This window comes from Triturus cristatus, chromosome 4_2 (assembly GCF_964204655.1).
Source record: "Triturus cristatus chromosome 4_2, aTriCri1.1, whole genome shotgun sequence".
In the NCBI taxonomy this organism is placed as follows: domain Eukaryota; kingdom Metazoa; phylum Chordata; class Amphibia; order Caudata; family Salamandridae; genus Triturus; species Triturus cristatus.
The window spans coordinates 832,046,575-832,074,337 of NC_140586.1; the positions used below are offsets into that span (position 1 = coordinate 832,046,575).

General features: G+C 49.6%; 1 protein-coding gene across 2 annotated transcripts in view; it reads right to left on the bottom strand.

Annotated features, from left to right (window-relative positions):
• Window positions 1-27,763, bottom strand: part of KIF2C (kinesin family member 2C) — a 1,365,901-nt gene that overhangs the window by 1,066,664 nt on the left and 271,474 nt on the right. For both annotated transcript variants that reach the window (XM_085602797.1, XM_085602796.1), the window contains exon 4: window positions 1,749-1,794. In XM_085602797.1, coding sequence (XP_085458923.1) covers window positions 1,749-1,794 — 46 coding nt within the window. The remainder of the gene's footprint in view (window positions 1-1,748; window positions 1,795-27,763) is intronic.

The following is a 27,763-nucleotide window of genomic DNA, read 5'->3' on the forward strand; positions in this document are numbered from 1 at the left end:
TCCCATGGGTCGCAGTGAGGGTGAATGAAGTGCTAGCTTTTCTGATACAACAAGGCAGTGGAGCACCTAGCAGAAGGATCCAAACTGGATCCAAACTGATGCTCCGGTATGGGAAATTTGTGTACACGGGGACCAAGAAGACAGCATAGCGCTATATGCAGATAATTTACTGAACTTAGGACGCCCGGTCTGCATTACTCCCCACCTCATACATATTCTTCCGATTTACCGGCCTCAGTCAACTGGGACAATTCTGTTGTATTACCAATAAATTGCTCCATAAACATGGGGGATGTTGCGGAATATAGCCCTGCGGCGCACTTCCAGCTTCAAATACCTGGGGCAGCATATCACGCTGAACCCAGCTCTATGCTGGGACCTGAACATAACCCCAATGAGACATGAACTCCACTCCCAGCTCGAGAACTGGGGCAAGAATCCACTCTGGATGGGTCGGAGGGACCTTTTCAAAATGATTGCCTTTCTCCCATGGCTCAATCTCCTTTCAAACTTATCCGTATACCCTAGCTGAAGCAACTACATAATGGCTGGGGGACTACCTAGGGTAGCCTTTAACAAATGTATACCATCTCCATTTAATGGAAGATTGGGACTGGCAGATATCCATGCCATTACCAGGCTTCAGTTACTGTTCATAAGTGCGTGGGTTAACGCCAACAGGGTAGATCCAGCCAGAAGATTCAAAATGATGTTTGCATGACTGCGGAAGCGCGTATATCGAGATTATACAGCAATAAGGTGAACAGGGAACTCTCAGAGGTAACCCGGACCACACTTTGTCCGCACAGTGCGTTACGGAACATTAAATAGCATAGGAAACTCACAAGGAACACACCTCGGCAGGAAGCATGATTGCTGGAGGCCACCAACTGAGGGGCATGTCTGGGTGGGATACCATTGGGATAGCTATGATAGGAGACTTGTGGGAGACCTCCCATGTTAAGTCATAAGGCCAGCTGAAGAAGGCATTTGCTACCTCCAAGTTTGCATACCATGGAAAAGTCACCAGATTGCTTAAGAGGGGCCCGTAGTTCAGCCAGTTAGTATTCCACTCGACACTTGAAAGGGGGAAAGAAGGCCATCTCCTGCATATAGAGGGCACTAATGTAGAACATGACAGACCCAGTGCAGGCTAAGGGATACAGGAGGGAGGGGGATCTGTGCCCATTGGAGCAGTAAGATTGTGCAGAAGCAAAAAGGGCTGTATCATTAAATTTTATTATATCCAATGGGTTTACTTTACGTCGGCATGGCTATACATACAAATGGGGGCAGAGCATCGCGCTAACCTGCATGAAATGCGGGTTGTACACAGGCACCCTTCAACATGGTTTGGGAAAGTCATACAATATCGAGCTATTGGGGTAGGATGCAAGCACAGCTGGCCAGAGCGCTTCACATACACAGAAGCGGCTCCCCAGATGCATTACTGGTAATGGGCAGGGAAGGGATCAGTTGTACTAAGCATGATCGCGAAAAGGGAGATTGGCCGAAACTAATTAACTGCAGCTGCAATGACAATGGCTAAATGGACACGCGCAATTAACTTGTGTCATAGCAGAGAAAAGGGTGCGGAGAGATTGGAGTCTACAGAGGGAACAATTCCAGAACTGAGCTGCATGTTTATATCTTGCATTCGGTTCTGTATTTTCCCGCAGATAATCCAAATAAAACGTGTTTAAAAATTAAGAAAAACCATTGTACAATAAAGAAATATTCAAATTTACCTTCCTTTGGAGCAGGGATTTTTGAAAGAGTTTTGCGCTTTTCTCGCTGCAAAAAAAAAAAAAAAAAAGAAAAAAGCTGGTCACTGCCAACTAGATCTACGATGAAATTGCGGATTTTTACTTTAAGTAAAACAGTGTTATATACATTTGAATTTATAGCTCACAGAATTGCAAAGCAGCATAGTGGCATCTTTTATCCAGAGTCAACATCGCAAAGCACAGGATGCCCCCTACAATTTGTGCCCCCCTTAACAAGGACATTATCCTAATTTCTCAGGAAAACTAATTTCTTTCAGAAAAAACTATCAAAACTTCTCCACACACAGTAATTCTTTACATTTTTCCTGTACTACTTGTATACTTCACATTCACTACTTTCAACTTCTGGCTGCTTCCTAAAACCACACGGCCACACAGTTGCATGACAAAACTATGTTTAAGAATTTTTTTTATTGTGCAATTCTACAAACCATTTCTTGTTTCAAAGTAAACACCATATCTATTCTTTATTCACCTTTGTCTAAAAGGTGAGCATCTTTAAGGAGAACTGTATCCTCTGATCAGTTAAGAGAAGTTTACTCATTTAAGGTAGACTGCTATCTCCGCTTACGAGATAAACGTTGGATTTATAATAATATTTTAGGACACATTGTTAAAAGTTACCGCTTATCTGCCTAAAGCCTAGAGAAAACTATGTGTATAAGCTTACAGCTGTCACCCAGGAGGTGAATAGCCTCCTTGATAACATTAACTTCCTCCTAGAATGGAGACAAAAGCAATGGGTGTGGGGTACTTTTCGGTTTCTCTAGCAGGCCGACCATCCGACCCACGGGAGAGGGGTTGATCATTTCCCTGGTCACCCCTCTAGGGTGGTCACAGGAGATCCACACAGTGGAATAAATGTAGTGCGATGTTGGTTTTGGGCACTGCGGGAGTGTTTTCAGTAAAAAGGCAGTGCTGCAGAAGTGGTTATAGAGTCACCCCAAGGACCTTTTACCTCTATTGGTATGAGCAGCCATGTGTTTTCCCCAACCACAAGCAGACAGAGCATAAACCTACCAGCAGAGCAATTCAGGGCCTTTGGAAGAACACAAATAGGACTGAACCTATTGTCTGGCCTAAGAACCCAGAACACTGCACATGCTCTCCTAGTGTAGGAGTTCCTAACCTGGGGTGCCCGCACCTCCAGGGGGTGCGAGATGGCATTTCATGAGGTGCAATAAGCAATTGAAGATGGGGTGGTATTGATTTTTGAGGCGGATGAGGTGGCTTGGAGGTAAACTCTAGGGTATGGCCATATTTTATTATATACAGGAGCCAGTTGTCGGTTTTCTGTTCAATGATGTAGGCAATGAGAAAGAGGAATTTTTCTTTAGTGAAGAAAGCCAAGGGAAGAGCGGCAGGGCGAGAGGAGTCACTGCTTCCTGGCAGAATCCCTGGGTTGAACTTGTTGCTTCCGTCTAGGTTGTCTGGAATAGGCAGCTTGTGGTGGTGCAAGGTATTGCGGTTGTTGCTGGTAGGAAGGACGGATAAAGGTGTAAGTCTGAGGCTGGTATCTCTGATGAGGCTGGTATCTCTGGTTAGCTCCTCGAAAGGAATAGGTGCCACTGCCACGTGCTCCACGAAAGGGGGTCTTTCTATATTGGAGAGTTCCCAAGGCCTTAGCTGTTTCAGTGTCTGTTTTGATGGTTTGCAAAGTCATCAATAGGTTTGCCGAAATGTGTTTCACCATCAAATAGCATATCCAAAATTTCCCATTGTACCTCATAGCGGAACATAGTTGCTTTCAGCCAACACTGGCATTTGAGGACAGCAGCTACAGCAAGCTGACGAAAGGCCAAGTAAGCAATGTCCATAGAAGCATCAATGACTTCAGAAGCAGATCTTTCCCCCTCTAGCAGCATCTTTCTTGCTTCCATTCTTTTATCCTCTGAGAGGAGATCTATGAAATGAGCAATGTCCGACCACATTTGGCGATCGTACCTGGCTAAAATCGCTGGAGAGTTGGCACTGTGAACATTAACACCTGAGGTGGTTGTGAATCTTTTACTAATGTTATCTAGGTGCCTTTCTTCAGTCAGGCAGTGCAGTAATGGGCGCTAGGGGGTTCCATGATCTGTTGTGCGGCCTGTGAGATAACTGAGTCAGGCTTAGGATGTCCTACTAGACTAACTGGAGCATCATCCAGAGCTTTATACTTTGTCAATCCTGGGCAACACTGGGATAACTGTGGTGGGTGTCCTCATTAGTTTTACACCTTCTTCCCAGATGTTATCTACAATGGGTATAGATCTAACAGATTTTCTGGATAGATCTTTGAAATCAGAGAAAGCAATCTGATTGCTTGACCGTTAAAGACAGTTGAAAACGTGAAGCTGCTCTTTCTATTAGAGCATGAAAGCCACCTATATCATCTGGGAGGAGGCTACAATTTGCGGAGAAGGAGACGGGTGTCGAAATAAGAGTCCTCCCATTCATCTCCTGCTTGCCCATCTTTTTGAAGTGGACTGTCCTCAATTTCTCCATCAGAAGTGTCTTGATGATGTTGAGGCAAAACTGTCTGCCTCAGGGGAGGGCGCAAAGGTACAGAGGTACGTGGTGGAGAAGCAGCAGGCGGTGGTAGAGGAACAGCTGCGGAAGAAAAACGTGTGCGGGTTGAAGCATTTTTCTAAGGTGATTTTTGCGTCGAAGGTGATCCAGAAGTGAACGGAGTCAGTGACAAGCTTTCTAGAGACTGAAATTTTCATTGAGTGAACAGAAGAGTGTTTTCCTTATATGGCTTTTTTCCCCCCCGTCTAGGAAAAGGAAGCTTTCCATTTTAAGTGCCTGTATCTTCCGGACAAGACTTTTGTGAAGTCTTTCTTGGAAACTTCAGGAGATTCAATGTCCATCTCTTCTTTTGGATGTTTCCTTAGTAGCCTGTGAGGTAGAGCTCTCCTCATCCTCCGAGACTTCCGATTTAGATTTAAGTCTCTTGAGCCAAATCAATAATCTACCCTCTTCCCTTGAGGATTTTTGCAGAAAACGTTCTACAGATGTTACAGTCTTTTACCTTATGTTGAGGGTAAAGGCAGTAGATGCAGTTCTTATGTGGATCTTCAGCATGCAGTCTCTTACTGCATGAGCCACACGACATGAAGATACCTTTCTTTGAAGAATCTGACATTTGGGTTGAAATAAAGAGAAACTGGGCAGAGCTTGGGGAGACTCCCTTTGACACGACGTGCAGAAGTAGATCTGAGGAACCTAGCCTCTTGGGATTGTTCTAGAGGGTGCCATCACCTGATTGGTTGCTACTTAAGTTTGGTTCGCTTTTTTACAAAAGAAAATGGATAGGCTATTACAATGACTTTTCATTGCATTTTAGGCTATTGTAGTAGTATCGACTGCTTTTATATGTATACCGTGGGACTCCCACTACAACGACGGGATTGATTCAAACATGTGAATCTATGAAAGATCCAATACTGAAGAAACTACCTTTAGCATGGAACGGTATTTATCTAATTTATCCAAAAAGGTGATATTACAGCCCAGTTTCCTACTGTAATGTAATAGTATGGAAGAGAAATTGGGAATTTGTCTGACTTTGCACCAAACACCTACAGATTTGCCCACAGTATCCGGACAACAACCCTGTCAGCATTTTTACAAGGACCCAAAGTGTTTCATGAACGAGGTAGTGTTGCTGCAGCGAACTGAATCAGTTTTGATCAGATTCAACAAACAAACCATTGAATTATCAGAGGGCTTGTATTTTTTCTCCACACCTACCACTGATATTCTTAGGACTATATTTTTCATATGGATATAACTTCTTTCTGCAGGCAGTCAATTGTCTGGCTTCATATTTAAATTCAAACACGAAGTTAGTCACCCTAGTTTGAAGTGATATAAAACTTTTCAGCTTACACATCTAGAAGACTGTAGAACTTCACAATGTCATTGGGTGGAATGCTGGGTGGGATGGGATCAAGAATAGCATCTTCAGAAAGGACAAGTCACTCGCATCCGATATGGAGGTGGTCATCTACTCGGTTACCATCCATTTCAGTATGATCTTGCAGGAGTTCACAAGACAGACCCCAGGACAACTGCAACCGGTGGATGAAGGACTGGTTCAGCTTAAGGTGATATAGACATGTTATGGCATCAACGTTGTAAGAGCTAGATGAGACCCAACGGGTCTACAGATGTGGCCCAGGTGGTACCAGCCATAATGAAAAGTACTGAACTATGTGCTTTAGCGAAGCCAACAAGTTTTCAAGCATTTGAACCACTGGCTGATTAGGGAATGTTGGATGGTCCCCAACATGATGCTGCCTGGTATGTTTGCGAAACCACTGGTAAGTTTCGTCTTCCTCAAAGTCATGTATAAAGTTTTCATATAACCACATCAATAAATCTTCCTACCCACTGTCTTTGGCATCGGAATAGCTTGTAACATCTCTTCTAGATCACAGCTTATTTTTTTAAAAAGTAATCTGCTTCGAGAAAGCTCTGTGGACACTACATAATCTGAATTAGTGAAAAAAGATTCAATTGGAACAGTAAATACCAGGAGCTTACTTCGCAGTATTGTGCCCAAAGTCGTTCGTTGTCGGAGTCAAAGAGGTCACGATGGTTAGAAGTTACTGTTAGGATCTGTACCCTAGTCATCAACAAGGGTATTGCCAATGGGGCAGGTTATCAACAAACCTGTGGTCTTGGTCATAAATGGAGGATCAGTTAACTCCTTAATCAACAGTATAGTACTCCTCGAATGAATGTGCACTGTTAGCTTGAGACTGTTAGCTTCAGTGTTGAAGATTTGGCACACGTATTCAGGTTAGTCCTAGAACTTGCTTTCCATATCTTTCTAGCACTAGTAGTCTGGTCCTTGCTGACAAAACCAAAGGGTGCTTCCAGGGCAGAAAACAAACTCCACAAAATCGGTTCCCTCTGTTAGGCTCCGATACTAAACTCGATGTTAAACACCCCAAATAAATTATGAAAGTGGTCCACAAAACTAATAGGACAGAACATTGAAATTGACCGTTTCATAACATGCAGTCAGCCGGTAGGGTAAGATGTCAAAAATTCAAAACAGAGACCAGGCTGCTAGACTCACCAACACAATTAGTGGTGGACGACCAAAACTTAAGTCTAACCTTCAGTCTAGAGCGGGTGATCTAGTTGCAGAAGCAGTCTCAAAAACTGTTGCATGTACAACTGGGAGAGTTCCATAAAGGAAAAATTAAGAGTTGCCATGATTACTGTGCAAATCTTTATACTTAAACAGCATGGTCTAAATGAAAGGGAAACCCCCCTAAAGCAAAAGAAATGCATTATTGGTAACTGAAAAATATTCCAGTGGGCGCCGAGAACCTGGACACAGCAGACATGTCACGGTCTTGAATAAATCAGCTATGCCAATTGTCACTATGCAACGGGGTCCTAAGAAACCTATTTAATTGCCATGGCCAGATCCCATGGGGGGTGGGGGGGGGGGGGGGGGGAAGAGCATAAAGCAAGCAGAAGAAAGTTTGTCTCCGATGTGTCAGTTCTACTAAGGCTCTGCAAACTGGAAAGAGTGCAAACTTTTCAGCAGTTGACTCAGTGATAAGCACTCAGGCATCTCAGGGAGCTAGAGAGCAGGTGCAACAAGGTTAGAGCTCAACCACTCAGCAGTACAATAACCAAGAGTCCAACAAAGTGCTGGTCTTTTGTTTAACAAAATAAAATACTTCAACGTAAAAGCACACACTACAAAATTCAGATTCTGTTTCACTGGTGTAAGGAATCCGCATCATGATGCACGGTGTCCTTTTCCTTCCACTTAATGTAATAAAAAGGTCCAATGTGACAAGTTGCAGCCACAGGAGCAGTGCTAACCATCATTCGGCATACAGAGTTGTGCAGTCAGTCTACGGTTGTAGCCCGAGAGTTCTCACCTTAAGAGTTTTTAGTTCTTCGACACCCAGGCCCACAGCACTCCAAGTATTCTCTCCCTGCCCCCAAATTAACTACAATAAGTGAAATCTTTTCCCTGAAGGACTCCACTGCAGAGATTAATTTGAAATACTCCCTGAAATGGAGTACAGTCTGTGCAAAGTAGCTGGGGATTCAAACAGCAAGAGATGTAGCTGAACTCAAACCAAACTATGCTACGGCCACTGGAACTAAACGCCACATAGTGTTGGTAACATTTGCTGTTATCTACGATCTGACGCATTTCGCTCATTAAAATTATAGTGCTACTGGAATTGCTACATCTTTGTAAATGTTCCAATGTGTGCTCCATTCAAATTATTCCATCAGCTGCACCAGCTGCTTCTCAGACTAGTTTAGGGTGGGAAGCGAACTAGAATTAGCTGGGGACCAGATCTATGAAGGCAGGTGGTTTGCAGCCTGTGCTTGTACAACTAATGTGAATAAAAATCTGTTCTTGAAATACTGGCATACCACATCACCATTGCAGCGACACAAACAGAAGGGTCAATAATTTTCTCCAAGTCACTTCTTTCCAAAGTGTGCGAATATCCAAAAGTCTTGTTGGATGATGTAGATGTGATTGGTATGACTTGGTGGGAATTAGCACATGTGCGCTGAGACAGACCAAACTCTTCTGCCGCAAGTCCATAATCCACTTTTCCCCTCCACATCACCCACACACCCCCTAATGTAGAACTGCAGTCAAAACGTTGAAGTTGTTGTTGTTGTGCATAGTTACATTAGGGCATCTATTGGAGGGTGGTGCATTCCTTAGTCTTCAATATTACAAAAGTAAGGGAGGAAATAAAACTCAGTCCATATGGATTTACTACAAGCTGCGGTGGGCAACTAAAGCTGGATTTAGCAACTTCCCTCATCTTCCACCCCTAATTGCCATTGTTAACCGTACATCTTCAAAGGTCGGCAAAAGGTAAATCTACCGCTTTCCCATATGCTGTAACTGTTGCCCATACATTCGTCCCTTCCCTGAAAGCAAGTCAGAGCTGGAAAGAGGAGCAGATACAATTCCAGAGAAGCGGTGGGCCTATTGCTGTGCCCAGTGAGGGAAACCCCATTCAAGTATAAGCATAAAGTGGCAATTTAAATACTTGCATAACTTACTTTACGCCTGAAAAAATTCTAAATACGCTTGAGATGGGAAAGTTGAGTGTAGGAGATCTGAATTAGTTAATACAACCTTTATTCATACGGCTTAGGATTTCTTACTGTTTTAAATTTTATTTTAACGAGGTGGAACAATACTAGATGAAGGTATCCGATACTGGCTGAATTCTAGAAACCTTCATTTCATCTGGCAAAGCTTGCCCTACTGGGGGAATATGTCTGATATACCCAACACCACCAGCAACTTAGCAACCATGGCTCTCAAAGCAACAGTTTGAATGCAGAAAAGAGCATCCATCACAGATCAGTGGATACATGATCTGGCATACTGCAGTGACCAGGTGAATCCTTACACTGCTGAGATTCACCCCAAGACAAGCCCTAAGGAGGATTATGCTACTTACCCTGCAAGCATCTGTTCTTGGTATGTAGGGCTGTAGATTCACATGCTTTGCTTACTCCTGCCATCTAGAGTTGGGTCCGGATGTGTGCAAATTGTTTTTCTTCGAAGAAGTCTTTCCCAGTCACAAGGTAAGGTGACTCCTCCTTTCGGTGATAGTGTGCATGGGCACAGACATGATTGTTAAATATTTTTTCTCACAAGAGGGTGAGAATGGAGTAAGTGAGTAGTACAGAGAGGTCCATGCGTATGCAATGTAAATAATGAACTGCAACAACTACAGGTGTAAGGGGAGGTAGGAGGGCGCATGTGAATCTACAGCTCTACATGCCAAGAACAGATGCTTACTGGATGAGTGGCATAATCCGTTTGAGGCATGTGTGCAGTAGATACACATGCTTTGCATAAACTACATAGCAGTATTTTCCTTAAGCGGTAGCTAAACAGTAGATGTTGCAGCAGTTTGATAAAGTGTCTTTAGCAGTGCTTGCCCTACATTGGCTTGTTGACGTGTTAAAACATCCACACAGTAGTGTTTGGTATATGTATGTGGTTTGGACCATGTTGCTGCCTTACAAATGTCAGCTATAGGGATGTTAACTAAAAAGACCATCAACGCTCCTATTTTTCGAGTGGAATGTGCTCTAGGAGGTATAAAGTTCTTTTAGCTTTATCATAGCAGGTTTGAATACATTTAACAATCCATCTTGCAATACCAGATTTAGATATCGGATTGCCTTTGTGAGGTGTAGCAAATGCAACAGTTTTGTTTAACCAAAATCCTTTGTTCTTTCAATATAATACATTAACGCACTCCTGACATCAATCGTATAAAGAGCTCTTTCTGCTACAGAATCAGGTTGAAGGAGGAACACCGTTAACTCAACTGATTGGTTGATATGATAAGCAGAAACCACTTTGGGAAGGAATTTCGGGTTGGTGCGAAGAACTACTGTCTTTATGAAGCTGAAAGAAGGGTTCTTCTAAAGTTAACGCTTGTAGCTCACCGACTCTCCTCAATGAAGTGATCGCAATGAGGAAGGCAACTCTCCATTAAAGAAACTGTAGCAGACAGTTGTGTAATGGCTCAAAAGGTGGACCCATGAGCTATGCAAGCACAATGTTCAGATTCCAAACTGGTGCAGGAGGAACCCTGGGTGGCATTACTCTTTTAGGACCCTCCATAAAAGCTTTAATTACTGGAACTTTGAACAAAGATAGATGTTGCCCGTTTTGCAAATATGAGGCTACTGCCGCAAGGTACAATTGAATGTAAGTGTAGGCTAGACCAGCACATTGTAAATGCAGAAGGTAAATTATATTTTGAATCTAGGCATATAGTGCATCAATATTGTTGTTAGTACAATATATAACCAATCATTTCCATTTTGCTGCACAGCATTTGTTGGCAAAAGGTTTTATTTTTTCCCTAAGAATAGTCACTTTGGTGGCAAGCTGAGCTAGCCAAACTGACTGCGAGAGCCAAGTTGCCAGATTGAGCTCCTTGGGTTCTGGGTGTCTCGCTTCTCCATGCTTCTCCATGGTTCTGCGTGAGAAGGCTGGATTCGAGATGCAGCTTTTGATGTGGAACTACTGATAATTCCAAGAGTGTTGTGAACCACGGTTGACGGGCCCAAATGGGAGCTGTAGGAAGGTGGATATCTAACTATGGTTACCCCCAACTTTTTGCCTAGTGTCTAGCTGGTTTTTCGACTTAGTTGGCCTGAGATCCTGCCATTCAGGGTCTCAGGCTGTCTGCTCTCTCTGTAAAATGGACTCCATGTACCCTAGGTACATACACAATTGGTAAGGATCACCTTATTGGACCCTGTACAGTGTACCCTAGGTACCCAGGGCATAGGTGTACCCTAGGCCTCCCAGGGGCTGCAGCATGTATTATGCCACCCCTGGTCTGGCCTTCCAATCAGACACAACTGGCTGATCACTCAGCTGGGGCAAGGTCGTGTAATCACCCCTTGCTTAGATATAGTATGCCTATATCTGCCCTTATATATAGACACATGTGTACCTATCAGTCACTCCTATGGCAGGCCTTAACAATCCTGGAGGCAGAGTGCTTGGTAACATGTGAGATGGTGCTCTAGCATGAGCTGAGCCTGTCTGCAGCTTTCGGAACCATGTCCTTATAGCTGTTCTATGATATAGCCTACCATATACTCTTAAAGTGCCTTATAATCTTAAACGGTTATGGTAACTATGGTTTGGCTTTATCAAAACATGTCGTGTAAGGTGTCTAACACTTTGGAATAATACCCCCATACCATTTCTGGTGATGAGGATATTATTCCTCCCTTCTAGAGGGAGAGACATGTTAAAATCCTACTTTGCTGTTTATCTCTAACCAAAGCCTCAGCATCACAAAATGGATGCTGCTGCCACAGACACAAGTCTGACCTCCTGCTGCTGGGAGTGATCCCAGCCAGGGAGGCCTGGACAATAGGTTTCCTGCTTGGGGAGGTGCTAGCACCTCCCCAGACAGCCTTTAGTGTATTGGGGCAGGGTGGGCTGAAAAGAATGAGACATGCCTGGGGCACACAAGGTGTTCCTTGCATAGTCCAGTTCAAACCGGCGCTGGGGCACTCCAGCCCCAGCTCTGGCGCGAAACTGGACAAAGGGAAGTGGGTGTAACCACCCCCTCCCAGGTCCCACCCATAAGGCGTGACCTAGCAGGTATCCCAGCCCCCCAGATTAGTATAAGAGTGGGAGTTGGGCCTCAAGACTTTAGATTATCCTGAACCTGCAAAACTGAACAGAAACTCTGGACCTTCGACATTCGACGAAAGAAGAAGACTGAAGAATCTCCCTTGTAGCCAAGGAGTGGCTACCCTGTGCAAACAGGCACCATCAAGTGACTACCCTTTGCTTTGTGAAACGTTCGACGAGGAACCGACTGCAGAGCCCGACCAGAGCCTTGATTTCCAGACTTCTCCGACCCTCATCCACATCTGCAGCAGAGCTGAGATCCGTGGAGGCGACGAGCGACGTGGGACCGGCTACCTGGGAAAAGTGGCTAGTAACTTACAGCGCAGCTTCTGAGGTACCCTCGAAGTTGTGCACCGGGGATTGAGAAGCCCCAACCCCAAGCACCATCTGCACCGAAGACCAGCCCCCCCACACTCCACGAGTCCTGCGTGGGGCCCTTCAGCATTTTCCTGCTTGCCGCGTCTGTCCGGTTGCTTGCCCGCTGGCTAGTGGCCTCTGTGACGACGCTCCCTGAAATCTTCTGCGCTGGTTTGGCTCCTCCAGACTGGCTCCCGCTTCTCTGCAAAGAAGAAGCACCCCAGACCTTCCTGGTCTGCACCAGAAGCAAGTCCCTTGTTCTTCGTGGGTTCCGCTTGCCAAGGCTTGGTGAGTCCTAGTCCAACTTCGACGCCGCCGACAGCAAGAGCCTTCGTGGGACAGCTCGCCTCCTGGTCCTGGTCGTCCTCGACGCTTCCTGGTCCTCCTGGCTGCAGCGACAAGCTTCACCTTCCCCTGCAACTCTTCACGACATCGCCTGGTTCCTTCCTGGTTCCACGTGGTCACTGGCTAGTGACCTTGACTCTGTCCCCTCTGCTTGCAGGTTTCTTCTCTTCTTGATCCCAGGCTTGGGATCCACCGGACACTCTCTCCTGACTGCCTGTCAGCATCTTTCTTCAGGCATCCATAGGAGTCGACGACGAAAACGACGCATCTTCACCCCTATGCACCCGCAGCCTGTGGGCTAGGTAACTTGGGTACTCCGGTGCTCATCAGGATAGTGACTATCCTAGTGTCTAGTTTTCAAGTCTCAACTTCCTAGCTACTCCGGAAGTGTCCTAAATCTATCTATTTCTAAACTGTAACATTGCTATTGACTTTTACGCATTACGTGTGAGTGTTTCCACTCTGCACACGAATCCCGTGGGCCTCCCACTTCCTAACTAACGCTAGTGTAGTGTAGCCCCAGCGATTCCCTAGGCCTAGGCCTAATCTATTTCCGTGACAGTGGTTCTTATACCACTTCTTTAGTATATGGTTTGCGTGGCCCCTAGGGCCTAACTGTATTACTTACCTGTGTGACTTACTGTATGCATTAATAAGACTGTGTTGTACTTACCTCTAAACTCATAAAGAGTGCTGAGGGTTTGCTTAGAATAAATACACTTTATTTTATATATATATCTGTTGTGGTGTCCTTTCATTTGGTATTCAAGGGATTATATATGGTATCACAGCTGGCTTCACATGCCATTCAGAGTTTAGCCTAAGACTGCTCTTGTCCATGCTACCACTAGGATAGCTGGTCTATAAGGTTGACTTTACAACCAATCACCATAAGGGTATTTGGACTGATATAAGGTGTACACTATAACTAGTGACATCATACATCAGGCCAACTTCTCACAGGAGCCACTAGAATCAATGTGAGGAATGTTTACCTGAGCTTCTGAACCAGAAATGGGAGGAGAGGGAGAGGCGGATAAGCATAGGCAAATATCCTTGACCAATTTATCCATAGGGCATTACCTTTGGATAGAGGGTGTGGGAACCTGGACGTGAAGTTTGGGCATTTTGAGTTGTCCACTGAGTGAACAGATTGTGGGAATTCCCATTCTTCAAAATGTGGAAGGAGTACTTGGGGGTGTAGCCTTCTGCTGAGGTGGTCAGCAATCAGATTATTCACTCCTGCGAGTTGTTCTGCAAGAAGATGAACTCTATGATGAATTGCCCAATGCCAGATGGTCTGAGAGAGGCGTGAGTTGCAGAGAATGTAACCCCCACCCGTTTTTGTGCATAGTACATAACTGTTAGTCTGTGCGGTCTAGGGCAGCTTTATGTATGAGGGGAGACGTAAAAGCTTTCAATTCTAAATACACAGCTAGAAGCTTTAGATAGATGAAGAGTTTTGTACTTGTTGTCCCATAGACCATGAATTGTCAAATTGTGAAGATGGGCAACCCAACCTGTGAGATTCATCTGCGGTTAGCACGATCTGTGGAACAGGGTCGATAAAGGGCCACCCTTTTGATAAGTTGTGCGCTCCACCACTGCAGAGAGCAATGTGTGCAACGGTCTACCAACACTAGATTTGTTAATTGACCCCGATTCCACGGACATGCTAAACATTCTTGTAGAGGACGCATGTGTAACCTTGCAGGAGGCCCTATTGCAATGCATATCATTCCCAACAGTTGCATGAAAGTCCTGACAGCAAATTATTGATTGGTCTGAAACTGTAGTACCACAGTTTGAATATTTTGAAATCTGGCTGCATTGGGAGAGGCTAGAGCTGTGCGGGTGTTTGGAGTTGTTCCCAGCTAGGACTGCATTTGTGAAGGCTGAAGATGAAACTTCTGTGAAATGACTGTAAAATCCAATTGGTGGAGTAGGTCTAATGTAGTCTGAGTGTCTTGAAAACACTTGTGTGCTGGCTTTGACGAGCCAGTCGTCTAGGTATGGGAAGACATGAATCAGTCTTCTGAGATGTGCTGCCACTACTGCAGGAGTACTTTGAATTGATAGTGCTTCCCTGCTATCACAAATCCAAGATATTTTCAATGTGCTGGGTGAATCTGAATGTGAAAGTAAGCATTCTTTAAGTCGTGTGGACATAAAATTGCTTTGTTGTAGCAACAGAAACACCTGTTGAAGCATGACCATATGGAAATGCTCTGACAGTATGTACAGATTTAACGTCCTTCGATCCAAAAATGGTCTTAAGGAGCCGTCCTTTTTGGGGATTAGAAAGTACAGAGAGTACAGAGAGTACACCCCTGAACCTTGGTACTTAACTGAACTGATTCCATGGCTTTTTGTTAAAAGGACTTGTACTTCACCTCGATAAATCATATCTCACGGTCCCAGGAGATGAGGCCGGCGACACAGTCTCACTCCCCACTCCCTTCAATACCTGGGATCCATTTCCCGTCACACGTGGAAGGGCTTTACAAAGCCAACTTCCCGGCTGCTCTTCTCCAACTCCAGAATGATCTTAAGCGTTGGAAGCCATTGTTTATTTCCTGGCTCGGCCAAATACATGCAATCAAAATGACGAACAAGTTACTTACCTTCGGTAACAATGTATCTGTAAGAAACATTAGTTAGATTCCTCACCTTAGAATATCCCCAGGCGTCAGACTGGATCCGGACGATTTTTCGTCAGCAATACCCCTTGCGCGTCGCTAGGCGTCGTCTGCGGCTCCGCGTCAGTCGTCGGCGTCGTGCGCCGGAATGACGGAGTACTTAGACGCCGCCCTCGAACGCTGACGTCAGTTCTTGTACATAGCTTTCCGCGCCAGGAACGCAGAGCCATGCAAAGACCGACACTGGTGCCAAAAATAAAATCTAGGGGCCTGAAAAGGATAACCTTAACCCTAGATGTCAGTTCGCAGAACGGGGAGGATGGGTGGGTCGGTGAGGAATCTAACCAACTAATGTTTCTTACAGATACATCGTTACCGAAGGTAAGTAACTTGTTCATCTGAAAGAAACACGTAAGTTAGATTCCTCACCTTAGAATAGATACCCAAGCAATACCATCCCCGGTGGTGGGTCTGCGAACCAAGATCACACCAGAAAGTCCTGGAGGACAGAACGGCCAAAGAAGCCATCTCGCCGGACTTGGCTGTCAAGGCAATAATGCCTGGCAAACGTGTGTAGCGAAGCCCACGTCGCCGCCTGACAGATGTCCTGCAAAGGGACACCCCGTCCCAAAGCAGTAGTAGCCGCTGTGGCCCGAGTAGAATGGGCGCGCAGCCCAACAGGAGGGTCCTTTTTTGCCAAGGAATAACAAATTTTGATGCACAAAACGACCCACCGGGAGATGGTCAGTTTGTGCACAGCTTTTCCCTTCTTAGCACCCACGTATCCAACGAAAAGTTGGTCGTCCACCCGGAACTGCTTTGTGCGGTCCAGATAAAAGGAGAGCGCACGTTTTGGGTCCAGACGGTGGAGCCTCTCTTCCTCTTTGGAAGGATGCGGAAAGAAGGTGGGCAAGGTGACAGACTGCCCAAGATGAAAGGGGGGTCACCACTTTCGGAAGAAAGGAGGGACGAGGCCGAAGGACAACCTTGTCTGGATGAACAGAGAGAAAAGGAGGCTTTGAAGATAAAGCCTGGAGCTCACTCACCCGTCTAGCCGAGGTGATGGCTACCAGAAAAGCAGTCTTAAGCGTCAGCAGACGAAGAGGACAATTATGAAGAGGCTCAAAGGGAGCGTACATTAGAAATGTGAGAACAAGATTCAAGTCCCATTGAGGCATTACAAAAGGGACAGGAGGGAACGTATGAGTAATGCCTTTTATAAAGCGTGTAACTACAGGGGACTTGAAAAGAGAAGGCTGATCAGGAAGCCGCAAGAAGGCAGAGATGGCAGCAAGATAACCTTTCAAGGTGCCCAGGGCAGAGCCCTGCCGGGCCAAAGAAAGAAGAAAGAGGAGAACCTCAGAAAGAGGGGCGGAAAGGGGATCCACAGCCTTTGCTGTGCACCATGCCACAAATTTGTTCCACCGGCAGGCGTATACCGTCTTTGTGGAGGGACGCCTGGCTGCCAGAATGATATCACAGACTTCAGGAGGCAAGTCAAATGGCATCAACTGCCGCCGCTCAATCTCCACGCATGGAGGTGGAGGCTGGACAGGTTCGGGTGGAGGACCGTCCCCTGCTGCTGCGACAGAAGATCCTCCTGAAGGGGCAGACGTATCAGAGGATCGGTCAACATACTGAGTAGCTCGGGATACCAGTACGTTCGTGCCCAATCCGGAGCCACCAAGATGACTTGGGCCGGTCGTGCCTAATCTTCTTCAGCACTCTGGGCAGAAGTGGTATAGGCGGAAAGGCGTACAACAGACCGCAACTCCACTCGCGACGAAAAGCGTCGCCGAGCGAGTGCCGCCTTGGAAATTCCAACGCGCAGAACTGCTGACATTGCGCGTTCTCTTCGGTGGCGAATAGATCTAACCAAGGCTCTCCCCACTGCTGAAAGAGACCTTGCGCCACCTCGGAGTTCAGACGCCATTCGTGATCCATCATGCACCGGCGGCTGAGTTCGTCTGCTCTGGCGTTCAGAGAGCCCGCCAGATGTTGAACCACTAGGGTGACGCCCTGGTGTTCGAGCCATGTCCAGAGGCGCAGAGCCTCCTGACAAAGGGTCCACGACCCCACCCCGCCTTGTTTGTTGCAATACCACATGGCGGTGGTGTTGTCCGTGAACACCTGCACGACACTTCCCCTGACAGAGGGAAGGAAGGCTTTCAGTGCAAGTCGGATCGCTCTCAACTCCAACAGGTTGATGTGGAGGCGAGACTCTGCCGGAGACCAGAGGCCTCTGATCTCCGCCTCTTCCATATGGCCACCCCATCCCAGGAGGGACGCATCCGTCACTTCGACATGCTCCGGTTGGGGAAGGGAGAGGCTCTTGCCCGTGACCCAATCGCGGTCCGTGAGCCACCACTGCAACTGCTGTGCAGTGCCCTCCGAGATCAAGACATGGTCGGACAGGTTGCCGTGATGCTGGGCCCACTGAAACTTCAGGTCCCACTGCAGAGCCCGCATACCCCGCCTGGCGTGATGCACTAGTAGGATGCAGGAGGCCATCAGCCCCAGAAGCCGCAACACTAGCCTGACCGAAACCCAGGATAGAGGCCGAAAGATGGGAATCAGGGCCTGAATATCCCGGACCCGCTGTTCCGGCGGATAGACCCGGAACTGCGACGAATCGAGAACCGCTCCGATGAAGAGGAGCTTCTGAGAGGGACTCAGGTGTGACTTCGGTACGTTGATGGAAAACCCCAGCAAATGCAGGAGATCTGCCGTAGTCTGGAGGTGGGAGACGACTGCCTGGGGCGAGCCCGCCTTCAACAACCAGTCGTCGAGATAGGGGAAGACTGGAACCCCTGATCTGCGCAGATGAGCTGCGACCACCGCCATCACTTTCGTGAACACCCGAGGGGCACTGGTGAGGCCGAAGGGGAGCACGGTAAACTGAAAGTGCTCTTGGCCCACCGTGAACCGCAGGTAACGCCGGTGGGCCGGCAGGACGGGGATGTGGAAATATGCGTCCTGCAAGTCCAACGCTACCATCCATTCTCCAGGGTCTAGGGCAGCTAAAACCTGAGCCAAAGTTAAAATCTTGAACCTCTCCTTCCGGAGGAAGGCATTGACGTTCCGGAGGTCCAAGATAGGGCGTAGGCCCCCTTTGCCCTTCTTGGGAACCAGAAAGTAGTGGGAACAACCACGACCTACTTCTGGGCTCAGAACGCGCTCGACGGCCCCCTTGGCCAAGAGGGCCGAAACTTCCTCGTGGAGAAGATTCAAATGATCCCCCGAGATACAGTGGTGCTGCGGTGGCATGGCTGGAGAGGTCGTCTCGAAGGGGAGGGAGTAGCCCCTTCGGACGATTTGCAGCACCCACCTGTCCGATGTGATGGACCGCCAGTGGAGCAGGTGATGGCGAACTCTGCCGCCCACTGGCGTGGAATGGGCCTGAAAGCTCGGACTAGAAAGGCTTTGAGGCGGATGCTGCCGGGGTGGATGTGGGCTGACCGCGTCGACCTCCAGAACCGCCTCGGCGGAAACCACGTCCGCGCGCAGGTTGGGTCTGCGGCTGGTGGCTAGGCGTACGTGAGGAGGCACCCCTTCCTTGGCCACGAAAGGGGCGAAAAGCAGAAGTTTGCAACCGCGGGGCCGAGAGGCCCAAGGACTTGGCCGTAGCCCGGGAGTCCTTAAAGCGATTCAGCGCACTGTCCGCTTTCTCACCAAAAAGGCGAGTGCCATCAAAGGGCATGTCCATGAGAGTGCTCTGGACATCACCCGAAAAGGACGTGGACCGCAGCCAGGCGTGTCGTCTAAGCGCCACCGTGGTAGAAATCGCCCTACCCAGCGAGTCCGTAGTGTCAAGCCCTCATCGGATAGCATGTCGTGCTGCATCCCTCCCATCGGCCAGAGCCTGGGTAAGTCGTGTCTGGACCTCCTCCGGACACAGGGGCAGCACGTCCTCCACCATATCCCACAGAGAGTGGGAATAACGGTCCAAGAGACAGGCGGTGTTCAAGGACCGCAGGCCCAAACTAAGTGAGAACAGCTTTTTGCCAAACTGTTCCAGTCTCTTGGAATCCCGGTCCGGCGGAGCGGTCGGGAAGGAGGATTGGGAGGTAGAAGTCTGGATAACCAGGCTCTCGGGGGTAGGGTGTTGGGACAGAAAACTGGGGTCGCCCGGAGCAGGGCGGTGGCGCCTGCCGACGTTCCTGTCCACAGGAGGAACTGTGGAGGGCTTGGACCAGGTGCCCTGCAGAACGTCAATGAGGGCCTCATTGAATTGCAGCAGAGGCTCAGTGGAGCTTGCTGCAGACTGAAGCACCTCAGTGAGGACGTTAGTCTTCAGTGAGGACGTTAGTCCTCACAGCCACGGCAGGCAGCTCGAACCCAAGGGCTGCGGCCGCCGTGCGCAGCACCACAGAGAAAGCAGCACCCTCTTCCGAAGCCACAGTCGGAGGAGAGATGAATCCAGTGTCTGGAGAGGTATCCAGACCACTGGCCTCCCCCAGTTCATCTGCCCAGTCCTATGACAGCTGAGCCTGAACGGCCATAGGGTCCTCGGACCCCTCCCATTCGCCTCCGTCATCCGAGTCCTGGTAAACAGGAGGAAGGTGCGGAGCCGGACGATACACATAATGTGTCTCCAGCTGCGCCGTACGCGCCGTCCATCGACGCCGTAACGGCGCCGGGTCCGGACCGAGGCTGAAGTGGGGCACGACGCCGAGCGGAGCCGGCGTTGGAGGTGGAACCGGTGTCGACGCCGGCGGAGGAGGCGTGACGAGGTCGACCGGCGTCGGCGGGGACTCGGGAACGGGTCCCTTGGGCACTTGTGGCGCCGGGGCCGGAGCCGCCGGCAGGCAAGGTTGCCCAGTCGGGTCCGCGGGGCCCGAAGGCGCGCCAGCGGGCGTCGACGGCGGAGCCAGGTTCCTCATGGCCGAGAGGAAGGCACTGACTTCCGCCAGCGTCGCGTCAGTCCCAGGGACCGGCGGGTATGGGGACTTGCGCGGCGCCTGTGGCTCCGCTGGAGCAGCAGGGGTGGAACCACCCTGACCCTCGGCCGAGACGCGCGACCGGCGAGGGGAGTCCGAAGAGCGGTGTCGCCTCTTGGACTTCTTGGAGTGCTTCGACTAACCCGAAGACTTGGAGCCAGACTATCGATGATGACGTCGGCTGCGGCTCCGCGACCGATCCTTGGACCTCCTCCTGGACCGGGACGACGTTTCGCGCCACCCCCCTCCTCCCCCCCGCACAGATTAATTTCAATCCGGCCTTTCCATCGGCCATGCGGGAAGACCCCTTTGACGCCTGGAGAGAAGGTGACTGCCTTATGCTAGACCAATTATTTCACAATTATGATTCTCACCTTCGACTATTGCAGAAGTGAGTTCCACTTAAACCTGGATGAACAATTCCACCACCTCCAGCTCAGACAACGGGTACTCACCCCTCACTTTCACGATACACTACAAGGGGGGAAAGCGGGCTTTGAAAAATTTGTGAGGACAGTGGGATCTATGAGAGGGGCAATTTCCTTCCTATATAACGATCTGCTCTCCTCCACACACTCCGCTCGTCCTCGATACATGTCTATGTGGGAGGGGATGCTACAAAGAAAAATATTAGATAAGGAGTGGGCTGCGCTATGGTCAGACATCATGAAGTTTAACCACTCGGGAGCTTAGGGAAGCGCACTTAAAAATACTGATGGACTGGTACCTGCATCCTGCCAAACTCAAACAAATCTTCCCGAACACATCAGATAGATGCTGGAGAGGCTGTGGATTGCTCAGGGATTACCAACACATCTGGTGGGACTGCCCCACCATAAGACCATTCTGGGAGGAAATCCTATCAAAAATTAATACCATGTTGTCCTACCACATACCGACTACTATGGAGGTGGTCCTCTTAGGCAGTCATGATCCTTCTCTTAAACACTAAACCAAAGCAGATAAAGCCACTATGTGGCCATGTATAGGAGCTGCGAAAGTAAAAATCGCAGCTGCTTGGAAGAAAGTCAGCCCCCACCCTTTCATTATGGCACTCGCGACTCTGGAAACTATTATGCCTTGAGAGAATGGCGGATATCTTCAGCGATAACAGATTTGAATACAAGTGGGGACCACTGGTTGCTTTTCTTACATGTGGCTTACCGCTGGCAGTTTTTCCGCTTTCAATATGCATCTCTTTCAATTCTAAACATCTTCTAGCACATTACCAGACGGTGAAACATCTTCCATATGGAGTAGTTTCTTTTCTGTAACTCCAGTTCTGTAGTAGGGGTATCTCTGTTATAGTCATAATCTAGTGAATAGTCCCGCCCATGTGCGCGGACCCCGGAGCAATAAAAAATAATCTCTAAAAGGTGACAAATCATGCAGACCTGCATACACCTTTAAGAGAGAATTTAATTTAAAGACAGATAATGCAGCCTATACCCACAGGCTACACTGTCCAGTACTTCAACTAGAATTCCACCAAAATCCACAAACAGCACTGCCTGTCCAGTTTTTCTCCACATAGGAAAAAACCCTGCCTCTACCAGCAAAAGCCTCTGGAATGATAGAGAGGAAGGAGTGGACAGACAAGCCCCATAGGCTGCCATTATGTGGCTTGGAACAGGATACTGTGCCTTTAAGAAAACTTTCCAGTTTTCCAGAACTTTCCCCAGTATCCCAGAATGCCCAGCAGGTCCCATTTACTTTCAGTTCTTTTTGAAGGCGCAGCACGCCAGACCTGTAGCATTCTACATATGAATAAGTATCTCTCCACCGGGGAGGAGGGCGGGCGCTTATGACTATAACAGAGATACCCCTACTACAGAACTGGAGTTACAGAAAAGAAACTACTCCTTCTGTAGTAGGGGATCTCTGTGTATAGTCATAATCTAGTGAATAGAATGGCAAGCCCATCCCCACACAACAAAAGCGGTGGAGAACATAAGACACTACCACTACTGTGCGAACAAATTTCGCAGCGAAGCCTGCCCAACCTGAGCATCTGCCCTGGCATCCGTGTCCAGACAGTAATGCGCAGCAAAGGTATGGACCGACTTCCACGTGGCCGCCTTACAGATTTCCGCAATCGGAACATTACGCAGCAAAGCCGTCGTGGCAGCTTTGCCCCTGGTGGAATGAGCCTTAGGTTTACCCCCTAAGGTCTTATTAGCCTTTTGATAACACAACTGTATGCAGGACACAATCCACCGAGAGATGGACTGCTTAGAGGTCGCAAGACCAGTCCTGACTGAGCCATAATTAACAAACAATTGGTCAGACCTACGAATATCCTTGGTCTTATCCAGATAAAATTTCAACACCCTTCGGACATCCAGGGAATGGAGAGCCCTTTCCGCTGGTGAAGAGGGATTCTGAAAGAACGTAGGTAAAGTTATGGTCTGATTGACATGAAAGTCAGAGATAACCTAGGAAGGAACTTAGGGTGAGTACGCATCACAACCTTAGCAGCATGAAACACAGTATAAGGTTCTTGACAACATAATGCCTGAAGTTCACTCACCCTGCGGGCCGATGTAATGGCCACTAGGAACGCCGCCTTCCAGGATAGGTGCTGCAATGAAGCCTTGTGAATAGGTTCAAAAGGCTCTCTCATCAGTCTGGACAGCACCACATTCAAGTCCCAAGAAGGCGAGGGAAGTCTGACAGGAGGGAACACCTTCTTCAAGCCTTCCAAAAAATCCTTAACCACAGGAATCTGAAAGAAGGACGTCTGTGAAGGGCACTTCCTGTAAGCAGTCAAAGCAGCCAGATGAACCTTAATGGAATGGAAATTAAGGCCAGACTGCGCCAGATGCAAAAGGTATGGAAGGATGACATCTTCCTTACATGTTGTCGGATCAAAGTTCTTGGACTTACACCAGATACAGAACCTCTTCCACTTGTACGCATAGGATGTCCTAGTGGAAGGTCGCTTAGACTCCTTCAGAATGTCCATACAATCGTCTGGTAGATTCAGATGACCATATTGCACTATTTCAGGAGCCATGCCGCCAAACTCAAAGACGAGAGGTTGGGGTGCACCATCCGCCCCCCGAACTTCGTGAGAAGGTCCGGCCTGCACGGCAACCGCATGTGAGGAAGGAGAGACCTGTGAAGAAGGTCCGTGAACCACCACTGCCTGGGCCACTCCGGGGCGATCAGGATCATCCGCGCCCTGGACTGGGACAGCTTGATGAGCATCGCCGGAATCAGGGGAATGGGTGGAAAAGCGTACAGAAAGCTGTTCGACCAATCGATCCATAGCGCATTCCCCAGCGTCCCCCGCTGGTAGTACCTGGATGCGAAGTCTCGGCATTTGCTGTTTTCGGCGGTGGCGAACAGATCTACGTCTGGAGTCCCCCACCTTGCGAAGACTTCTCCTAGTACTTCGTCGTTTATGACCCATTCGTGGTTTTCCTGAATCAGCCTGCTCAAGGCGTCCGCCTGAGCATTCTGCACCCCTGGCAGATGCGTGGCCGTGATCGTCAGTCCTCGGGCCAGCAGCCAGCGCCAGATCGCCTGCGCCTCCTGCGACAGAGTGCGCGATCTCGACCCCCCCCTGCTTGTTGAGGTAATACATCGTGGTTGTATTGTCCGTCTGTATCAGCAGCGAGTTGGTCTGGAAGGACGGAAGGAAAGCCTTCAGTGCCAGGAAGACAGCTCTGAGTTCCAGGAAATTGATGTGGTACGTCGATTCCAAAGGAGACCACTTCCCTTGAATCTGCAGGTCCCCGGAATGCGCACCCCAGCCCTGGAGAGAAGCATCCGTCACCACATTCGTCGTGGGAATGTCCTTGTGGAAGGAAACCCCCTGGAGGAGGTTCTCCGCCGAACACCACCACTTCAGAGACTGACGAGCATGTAGAGACAGTCGGATCTTGTCGTCCCAAGAGCCTGTCTTCTGATCCCACTGATCCTCCAAGCACTCCTGCAGTGGTCGCATCTGTAGACGTGCGTGCGGAGTGAGGAAGATACAGGAGGCCATCGATCCCAGTAGAGACGACACCTTTCTCACAGTCGTCGATGGAGCAGTCCTGAGGTCCTGAGCCTTCCGAAGGAGTGATAACCGTCTCCCCTCCGAAGGAGACACGCTTGCTGACCGCGTATCTATGGAGGCCCCCAGGTACTGTATGCACTGTACCGGAGATGGGACCGATTTGGACATGTTGACGTGTAACCCCAGCTTGTTCAAGAGCTCGCACGTCCAACGGAAGTGTTCTTGCGCTTCCTCGAAGGATGACGCCTTGATCAGCCAATCGTCCAGATACGGGTAGACAAACACCTTATTCCTCCGCAGGTGTGCCGCCACCACCGCCATGCACTTCGAAAAAGTCCTGGGAGCAGACTTTAGCCCGAATGGCAGTACTGTGTATTGATAGTGATTGGCGCCGACTTCGAATCGCAGGAACTTCCTGTGCTTCTGTGCTATGGGCACATGGAAGTACGCATCCTGTAGATCTATGGCACAGAGCCAGTCTCCCCGTTGCAGCTGAGGGTAAATCTGGTGCAACGATAGCATGCGAAACTTCTCTCTGCGAATCCACTTGTTTGCTTGTCGCAAATCCAGAATGGGCCTGAACTCGTTCTTGTCCTTCTTGCGAACGAGGAAGAACCGAGAGTACAGACCTCTTCCCCTTTGAGACAAAGGTACTTCTTCTACCGCCTTTTTTCTCAACAAGATGTCTGCCTCCGCCTGGAGCTCCCTCAGCTGGAAGCGAGAGCTGACCGGCGGAATCGCTGGAGGCGGGCTGATGAACCGAAGACTGTATCCATTGCAAACAATATTCAGCACCCACTTGTCCTGAGTAATTTTTCTCCACTCTGCCGGAAAAAATCGAATGCTTCCCCCCACTGGAGTGGGTAACGGTTGAGGGGGAAGTAACAGCTCAGGGCCGAGACCCGGCCGGGCCCTTGTTTGTGGTAGTAGCCTGCTGGCCACCTCTACCCCTCTGGCGCTTCTGGAAGGGCTTGCGGAACTGCTGCTGTTGTGGCTGCTGCTGTCCCGAGCCCTGCCCACGCCCTCGGCCCGACGACCCGAACCTCCTCTGGAACGGTCGTTTCTTTTTCTCGGCCTTCTCTAACCCGACGGCCGTCAGGGTTTCCGCTTCAGCCTTCATGCGGGCCATTTCATCATCCGCATGCTTCCCGAACAGGGTTTCCCCCGAGAAGGGCAGGTTGGCCACTCTGCTGCGCCTCCGGCTTGAGGGACGTCAGGCGCAACCAGGAATGGCGCCGCTGGTGGACGCCATGACAGTAGGCGTGGGCGGCCAATAGCGATATATCCGCTGCTGCGCTGATCGTTTGGTTAGAAACCAGCATGCCTTCGCGCACCGTCTCCAAGAAGTCCTCCTTCTTGTCTCGTGGCAGGAGGTCCGCATATTGCTGCAGGGATTCCCACAGGGCCCAGTCGTAACGGCCCAACAACGCCCCTGCACTCGCCGCCTTCATCGTGGTGGCGGCGGTACCACACACCTTCCTGCCCGCAGAGTCCAGCCAGCGGCTTTCCTTGTCCGGTGGCACCGTGGAGGCCGGGGCGGTCGCATGTTGTTTTCTCGCCGCCGTCACGATCACCGAATCCGGCTTCGGGTCCCCTCTCAAGAATGACGGATCCGACTCCGGGGCCCTATATTTCTTCATGAGCCTGGACGGAGCGGCCTTCGCTGTTGCGGGAGTGAGGAACAGTTCCAAGGCTGGTTCCACCAGTCCAGGCACGAGAGGCAGGAGGGGGCGAGACAAGTGTCTTTTATGAAGCGTCTCAAATATCACGGACGTGGTGGGTGCTGGAACCGTCACCGTGATATTCAGCTTCGCAGCCCCTCGCAACAGCACTTCCTGGAACGAGACCAAGTCGTCCACCGGCGACACCCTAGTCCCCGGGGAGTCCGACAGCGTCGGGGAAAGGTCCCTGTCCGAGGAGCGCGACCTGGACCTATACCTTCTGCGGCGTCGTCTAGAGTCTGACGAGGATCGCCCTTGGCTCCGCGATAGTCGCCTCCTGTGAGAGCGGGAGCGCGACCTCTTCGGCTTAGGCCTGTCCGCCGGTCTCGCTGGTCCAGGCGACCGTGGGCGTCGTGGCTTCGGGGTCCCCTGCGGCGGAGTCGGGTACCGTGGAAGGGAAACCGACCTCGGGGGGACCGGCGGCGGTACCGCAGGAGTGCTTGGCAGCAACAGAGGCCGGGGTGGCGGAGACAGAGTCCGCGGCCGCGGAGGAGGCGGTGGAGGAGGTGGAGACGGTGGTGGAGGAGGTGGCGGTGGTGGAGGAGGCGGTGGCAGAGGTGGGAGAGGAGGAGGCGACGGAGACCTCCGAGGCGGGGTATACACCACTGAGTACACCGATCCCGGCGACTCTCTCTTCCTCGACGTCGACGTGCGCCTCGACGGCGACCTCCGCCTCGACGGCGACCTCCTTCTCTTCATCGACGGCGAGCTGCGATCCCTCGACGCCGGGTCTTCTCTCGACGTCGACCGCTGGACGCAGCCGAAGACGGCGTCGTCGCCGACGACGCAGATGTAGTCGACGGCGGCCTATTCAGGTCCCTCGACGGCGATCGTCGACGCCGCTTCTCCCCAGAGCCCTAAGGAGACGGCGAACAGACGGTGGTCATCCTCCTCGACGTCGACGCCCTCGACGTCGACGGGGAGCGGGAGCGCTTACTGGTCTTCCTGCCCCTGGGGAGCCCCCCAGAGGCCTCAGTATGGGCCAAATCAGCCCCTCCAGACCCACCTGGTGCCTTCAGTCTTCGCTCCTCCAGAGCTTGAAGCCTGCTCTTCATCCTGTCCCTCAGGGTTCTTGCTGAACACGAGTGGCAGATGGTACAGCTTTCAGGCACGTGGGACTGGGGAAGGCAAGCTATGCACACCTCGTGTGGGTCAGTTTTAGCCTTCTTTCGACCACATTCCGGGCACTTGTCGAACAAGCCAGGCATGTTGACAGTACCAGCTACTAAACACAAGAAAAAGTGACAAAAATTGCCAAAATCTCAATGAAAACCTTGAAAAAGGTAGAGCTCAATGCTCCAGGGTCCTGCTAGCAGGAGCCGGAAAAAAGAACTGAAAGTAAATGGGACCTGCTGGGCATTCTGGGATACTGGGGAAAGTTCTGGAAAACTGGAAAGTTTTCTTAAAGGCACAGTATCCTGTTCCAAGCCACATAATGGCAGCCTATGGGGCTTGTCTGTCCACTCCTTCCTCTCTATCATTCCAGAGGCTTTTGCTGGTAGAGGCAGGGTTTTTTCCTATGTGGAGAAAAACTGGACAGGCAGTGCTGTTTGTGGATTTTGGTGGAATTCTAGTTGAAGTACTGGACAGTGTAGCCTGTGGGTATAGGCTGCATTATCTGTCTTTAAATTAAATTCTCTCTTAAAGGTGTATGCAGGTCTGCATGATTTGTCACCTTTTAGAGATTATTTTTTATTGCTCCGGGGTCCGCGCACATGGGCGGGACTATTCACTAGATTATGACTATACACAGAGATCCCCTACTACAGAAATAGAGTTCCCACC